The sequence below is a fragment of the Polypterus senegalus genome, chromosome 7 (assembly GCF_016835505.1).
Source record: "Polypterus senegalus isolate Bchr_013 chromosome 7, ASM1683550v1, whole genome shotgun sequence".
Classification (NCBI taxonomy): domain Eukaryota; kingdom Metazoa; phylum Chordata; class Cladistia; order Polypteriformes; family Polypteridae; genus Polypterus; species Polypterus senegalus.
In genome coordinates, this window is record NC_053160.1 from 48258972 (window position 1) to 48266474 (window position 7503).

The window sequence follows — 7503 nt, forward strand, 5'->3', positions numbered from 1 at the left end:
CACATTATTGCCCAAAATTGACAAATAAGACAGCAAAATAAGTTTTGTTATTGTCCATATTTTGGCTACCAAGGCCATTTGCAAAACTGAATCCCAAAAATGCCAATTAAATAACACCAGTGGCTTCACTGATACTTTCTGGTCTGCTCCAACTACAACATACCTATGTTGTTCACATGGCTACTGTAAGAAGAGACTTTAAGCAGGTCTACATGACATTCCACAAGCTCTTTAGCAACAGAAAGTTTCATCCATCCATTATCCAACCCGCTATATCCAAACTACAGGGTCACGGGGGTCTGCTGGAGCCAATCCCAGCCAACACAGGGCGCAAGGCTTGAAACAAACCCTGGGCAGGGCACCAGCCCACCGCAGAGAAAGTTTCATGTGTTTTAAAATGTTTCCCACTGGATACATTTTACTTTATCACACGTAATGCCAATATATTTAACAGTAATCTCAAAACTAATTACAGAACATTTATTGATTCAAAAAAAAAAAAAAAAAACACTTTTAAAAGCGGTTTTCTTCAGAAACACTAGTATGCTGAATAAGCTAAAGAGCAGCATTTGTATTTTATCTTATCTATCCCTTCTAACAGCGGTAGCAACATAAAATTATATTAATCATTTATTATAGTTAATAGTTTTGTACATGTTTATGAATAGCAACACTACTCAAACATTATGTAACAGAAACAGATAAGAAAATTACAGTAGCATATAGAATGCAATTAGAAAATCAATATTTATACAAGGTGACAAAGATGAATGGCTTAGAAATTACAGTTTATTGAAAAAATACAAAACAGTAAAAATCTTACTTGAACCATCAGATGTCATGAAGTCGCCTTCTGGCATACTTCTGAGTTCTTCAGAACTTGCACATTTCATTGCTGAATTTATCGATGTCAATGTATTCATTAGCTGAGTGTTAAGAGAACCAATCTGAGTAGTTGGTTGTCCAAAGGCATCTGCAAGTTCACTGTAGTTCTCAGCCAGAAGCATTTGCTGCTCCTGCAGAAGTTTCTGAACACGTTCAATATAGTGATCCAAACCAGCATCCATTTCAACCTGTGTCTGTGATGCTTGATCAGAAGCAGCAACACATTCATTGCCAACTCCAATACTTCTTGTTTTCATCAGTTCAACTTCATGTGAAGGACCACAAGCAATACTGCGGGTTTTCACGCCAATCAGACAGTTTTCACTAATGTTAAAAAGGCCAACACCTAAGTCTTTGGTCTTTGCTACAATAGGTCTTTCCAACATATTCTCTGTGGTAACTAAAGTTCCAACTGCAATGGATCTAGTTTTAGCAGATGTAAGAACATCTTTGATTTTGCCATCTCCAACACCCACTGATCTCGTCTCAGTGGTCAATGTACTTGTCTGCTTATCACTAGCTGTCAAATTTGTATTTGTGCAGGAGTCTGCAAAAACAACTGTGTCTGTGTTGGTAAACTTGCTTACTGAATCATTTAGGGTATTTGTCTCATGAGAAACAGTCTGTGGAACAGCCATTACTGCAGATTCAACCTTTGCAATGCAATCTGTACTTACTTCCTGAGACACAAAATATTTTAAAGGACACACTGTTACATCCACAGAAGAGTCTCCACATCCAACTGACCTATATTGTTTAGCCTGTTCTTGTTTACTTTGCCAAAGACCAGAACTAGCAATTGTTTCATCTGTATTGACTCCAACTTCACAAACATTTAGTTCCACACCCACATTCTTATTAGACATGATAACCTCACAACCAATAGACTGATCTTTGGTCTCGACATTTTCATGTATAACCCAGTTGGTCATGGGAACTTCTGGTCCATCTCTACTATCCTGCAGCATTGGTGTGCTGTTAACACCGATGGATGTAGTCTGCAGATCATGGTTCACACATGAATCAACAAACTCCAAATGGTTTCCACAAGCTTTGTTTTGCATTTGAACTGACACTTCCACTGCAATGGTTCGAACTAAAGGTCTAGCCATCGATCCTTTATCAACCTTTTTTCTAGCTCCAGCCGCATGCAGTTCCAACTTTAACTTGCTCATTTCCATTTCATGGGTGGTCTCTTTTAATTGCACCTCAAGTCTATATATTTTGTCTTTGAGAGCATCAATGGCTTGATGTTGCAGCTCAATTTCAGTCTCAGCCTCTGTAGTCACTCCCAGCATAGCCTCCGACACACCCACAGCCACATTCCTCATTTCTCTCTCTGTTCCCACAGCTATATCTCGACATTGTTGTGATGACTTGTAATAAACCACAATATCATTCATATTTTCATCAGCACCTACACCAACTGATTTTCTTTCTTTTGCTTTCCGGCATGGCTCAATTTTTTGTGTGCTGTAACCCTGAGTTTCATAGTTGCTGTCTTGTATTTTCCTCTCCAAAGCTTGCATTTCTGCTGTTAGCTGTCTAAACTCTTGTATTCTTTGCGAACTCTGCTCCATGTTTTCAAGCTCATCTTCAGAGTCTATATGCAATTCTCCTCCCTGCCTGATTTCAGACATATGGTCTAGTTGTTCAGCATTTCCTGCACTATAGGATCTCTTTCGAAAAGCATAGTCAATGTTCAGGTTGGAGAGCTTTTGATTTCTCATTTGGGACATCAGCTGCCTCTTCTCCTCCTGCAACACTGAGATCTTAACTTGTAGAATTGGAATTGTTTTTACTTGTTCCTCTAACTCCTTGAGCCTTTTGAGAGCTACAACCATTTGCTCACGAATGTGCTGCAAGTGCATAGGGCTTACATTGGTAACAGGTGTGGCCACCCCTGAACTTATTGGACTATGACGAATGGAGCTACCCATAGAGGAGGTAAAGTAAGGATTATATTCTCCATTGGACTGATATCCATTGTACAACTGCTGTTGGGAGTTAGGGGAAATCTGGATATGTCCACTGGATCCAGTAAAGGAGGAAAGAGAACTGGTTGATCCCATTCCCCCAAAACTGGCAAGCCTAGGTCTGCGAAAATCACTAACAGGAGGCTGCATAAGCAGCCTCTCTTGTTCTAGTCGTCTTCTTGTTTCCATTAGTGTTTTCTCTACTTGTATGTTGTGCCTAGGAAATCTTGGGGACGGGGGTGGAAGTAGCTTGCCTTCAGGAACATTCAAAAAGGTAGGAGAGACCTCTTGCACTGCAGCTGACCTTACTTGAGCACACGCAGCTTGACTCCGAGCAGACACAAACAATGGTGATTGCTTATACTCATCACTGTTTGAAGAGGATAATGATTCTGTTGAGGTCCATTCGACTGTGGGGCCACCACCACTTCTGGGTGTTGTGGCAGGCTTCACAACTTTGGGCTTTCTCTGGATATTCAACTTCTTGATTGTATTTCCCCTTTCAATATCATCGACATATTTGAGAAAGTCAAGATCTAGTTGGTAACCATATGGTGTTTCCAGATAATAGGGTGCAGAAGAGTCCTTGTCATCATTTAAACTTAGGCTTGCATCATTCTTGTCTTCTGTGAAAGAAAAAGAAAATACTAGCATTACTCAAAGAACTAACTATTTCCAAGTTTTACAAATCAAACGGCACAAATTAATTTTAAGAGTAATGCAAGGCAATCATATGGGAACTTAACTTTCTAAAGATCTTTGGTACCTGTCTCATTGCACTAATCAAGTAAGTGGAAGTTATCTGTTAACTGAGCCTTAAAACAGTTTAAAAATGTAAGCAGGCAAGTTTGCCTATTATTATTGTGGAAAAAATACAGAAGAACGTAGATTATCCAAATGTCAATCATTAGAACCATCACCTACTTGAACCACCACCATTCCAGCAAATAACTTTAGTATCTCTCCTACCAGAAAAGGTGTCTTTGAAATGTACGGAGATATGCTCTCCCTATTTATCCCTCCACCTATTTAACGCTATGCATCAGAATAAATATCCCCATGCTTTTGCACATGATCAAGAAGGTTGCAGATTAAAATATGTGGCAATGGTTCAAAACTGTGAATGATAGTGTGAAATGCTGCTAAAGAGCGTGGCTCAAAGAAAAAAAATCAAGTTTTTATAAGTACTTAAAAATAAACTTTCCCAAGATTCAATCAGTCATTGTCCAACCCGTATATCCTAACACAGGGTCACGGGGGTCTGCTGGAGTCAATCCCAGCCAACACAGAGCGCAAAGTAGGAACAAATTCCAGGCAGGGCCCCAGCCCACCTCAAGGCACGCGCACACACACAACACACACACACACACCTAGCACACACTAGGGACAATTTAGAATCGCCAATGCACCTAACCTGCATGTCTTTGGACTGTGGGAGGAAACTGGAGCACCTAGAGGAAACCCACGCAGACACAGGGAGAACATGCAAACTCCACACAGGGACGACCCGGGAGCGAACCCAGGTCTCCTTACTGCGAGGCAACAGCACTACCACTGCGCCACCGTGCTGCATCCCAAGATTCATTATACTCTTCTTTGTGTACAATTAGTTGGGTGTTTTTTGGTTCATGTAAAACTAAAAAAACAAAGTGATTTATAGCTAAAACAATGCAAAACATCTGTCAAGTTAAAAAAAAAAAAAAAAAAAACTGTACACATTTTTTCTAAATGTTTTGTTTATTTATAAACCATTCCTTAAACTGCTTCGTAATACTTCATACTTCAAAATAAAGTAGTAATAACCTTGAGTACAATATTTTAAATTGTAGGCCTAATTATACTTTGTTTTGTATAAACTGGGCATTCTCACATATGTTTGATTATTCAAACTAAATTTGGTCCCAAGTGGATAATCAATGTCCCACTGTATACGAAATCATATAGTACATTTACTTAAAACGTAGGTCAAGTTTAATGATGATAGGGTTAATAAAGTTCACAAAGAAAAAAAACAAACAGTCAAGTATAGGTAAAATGTGGTCCTTCCTTTCCAAATAAATTTGGCTTTTTCCTATTCAAATCCCCACAATATATATTAAACTTTTAGTAGAATCCAGACCATTACTAAGCACGCCTATACACACTCACTGAAAAGCAGACAGTTTGACATTACCACTCTATCAAACCTATGTTCTTTTATATGGGGCATCCAAGAGAAAAACCCAAGCTGACACTAGGAGAATTTAAACTAAGCATACAGCAACTGGGCAAAGGTCCAGGTCCAGGTCCAGTCTTCCAGAGCTATAAAACAGCATCACTCACCACTATGCCTCTGTACTGCCAATAATTTTAGAATGAGAAAACTGAAAAATTAACCATGAAAATATGTTACCAGTACATTGGACCTACTTGGCCCTAAAGACTTGCACCAAAATCCAGTTAATACTGACAACAGTAATTTAGGCAGACTATGTACTTTTATTTTATCCTAAATATAAAAAGAATTTGCAAACAGGTCTTACACAGAGAAAAAAATCCTTTGCCACTTTTAAAATTATTACTAAAATGCTAAGAATTCAAAAGCAAATCTGTGATACAAATTTGATATCCAATATTTCAAAACATTTATACTTAGAAAAGCAGATCAAAGAAGAATAAGGAGAAAAAAAAAGTAAAATATGCTTTTCAGCAGCGGGCTGCACCACAAGAGTTAGTCTGTATCAGGTGACCATGTGCGTGGCTCTGAACCATGTGCTGAAAGATTCCCCCAGAGAAAAAGAAAGGTAAACATGCAGTTGAGTAAATATAGCTTTGTATCGTGTCAGACCAAAACTAACAAAACGCAGCCATCTTCACTAAAGCAAAAATGGACGTTGTTTGTGTAATAACATTTCCTTAATTCCAGATCTATTATGGTGGAAGGACAAAAAAACAAAAACCTCTTGTACAACTTATATACAGTAGCTCACAAGACAGGAAGTCTAAAAATGAACAAAGAGAGTGAACTATCAAATTTTGAGATTAGTTTACAAATTATGACGTTTACTTTCTAAAAAGTAATTCAGTTAATTTTATCTTTTCTGCTGTCCATGTTAGTGTTCTCTCTGCAGCTCTTCAATACATTAGAAAAAGAGACAAAAAGCTCTAACATGGCACTTTTTGTACCACTTGCATCTAGTAAAAGATTAAATAAAACTCTTACCGTATGTTTTTTTGCATTGACTTGATGTTTCTGGCAACCAGCATTCTGGTTTCATGTAATGAAAGCAAGCTGCTGTCTAAAAACACTCTCTGTGCTCTCACTCCTCACCCCAAAAGGGAAAAATTCCACTATTAGTGTAAACTTAGCCTGCTGCAGCTTGGCTCCTCATAGGCTGCAGGCTAAACCAATGAAATTTATCTGCCCAACAAGCTCCTATTGCTTCTCAGAGGAGCACTTTTTAAAGTTACCTTTCAACTGCTTTAACACATTCATTCACTGCTCTCTGCTTAATTTTCCCTTTGCTTTATCTTAGTCATCTAAAAAATATTCATACATCTCTTTCATAAAACTTATTCATTAATATTACAAAGTTAATTAACTAAATAAATGCTTGCTTTCCTAATTATGAATGCTGTAAAAATTGAGAGTCAAACAAAACAGGCTGTAGGTTATGTAGTGTATTAAAATAAGATAAAAATCAATCATTAACCTATACAAGGTTTGGGAATATTTTGTTTTGTTATAAATGCTTCCAGAAAAAAAAAAAGTTTTGGTTTAATGAATTTAAACAATGTCTGCTTAAACACAGTCCTTATGAGAGCGAGAGAGAGAGAGCGAGAGCGAGAGCGAGAGAACAAATCGCTATGGGAAGTAGGAGCAGAAACAGTTAACTTCAGGTATTAACTGAGACCGAAGTATTCACATTGTTATTACAGAGGCTCTACATAAGATCTTGGAGGTTGGAGAGCTGCCTGAATTTAACAAAGAAATACATCAGAATAAAGGAAGGACTATGTAATGTCACTGTTTTGCATCTTGGTGCTTATTACAGGATTCAAATACACACAAAACTAAAAGGGTACTTAAGGCACTTTATTTTCAGGCTAAGCTAACTTCAAATAGAAAAGCTCTAAGCATAGATTCCTGGTGTTGCGGAAGTACTGGGGTCCAGGGTTCCCAAGGCATTGGGGCGCCTCCTGGCGGTGACCACGGGCCCCTACAGGGTGGGGCTTCCATGCCCTGCACCCGTGGGCCCCAAAGCAACCAGGAAGGCGGCCCCCACGTGATCCCAGATGGGTGCACGCCCACTTCCGGTCCTCCAAGGTGTCCCAGCCGGGTCGTGGCCCCTGGCATCCTCGACAATATATATACACACACACACACGTCGGTATACATAAAGTCAAAACTTTTTTCTGAATATATAAAGTCAGCGCTGGAATATATAAAGTGAAAACTTGAATATATAAAGTCAGCGTCAGAATATATAAAGCGCTGACTTTATATATTCAAGTTTTCACTTTATATATTCAGAAACAAGTTTTGACTTTATATACCGACGCTAACTTTATATATTCAAATTTTGACTTTATTTATTCCGACACTGACTTTATATAATCAAGGTTTGACTTTATATATTCAGGAATGACTTTATATAGTTAA

The 7503-nt window shown here is 38.3% G+C and overlaps 1 protein-coding gene across 9 annotated transcripts in view; it reads right to left on the reverse strand.

Moving 5' to 3' along the window:
• kank1a (KN motif and ankyrin repeat domains 1a) overlaps positions 1 to 7503 on the reverse strand; it is a 202941-nt gene that overhangs the window by 39382 nt on the left and 156056 nt on the right. For 7 of the 9 annotated variants that reach the window (XM_039758591.1, XM_039758590.1, XM_039758588.1 and 4 more), the window contains one exon: positions 824 to 3487. In XM_039758591.1, coding sequence (XP_039614525.1) covers positions 824 to 3487 — 2664 coding nt within the window. Of the gene's footprint in view, positions 1 to 823; positions 3488 to 6063; positions 6165 to 7503 lie in introns of those variants that run through there. The other 2 variants (XM_039758586.1, XM_039758595.1) reach the window with 1 other exon arrangement.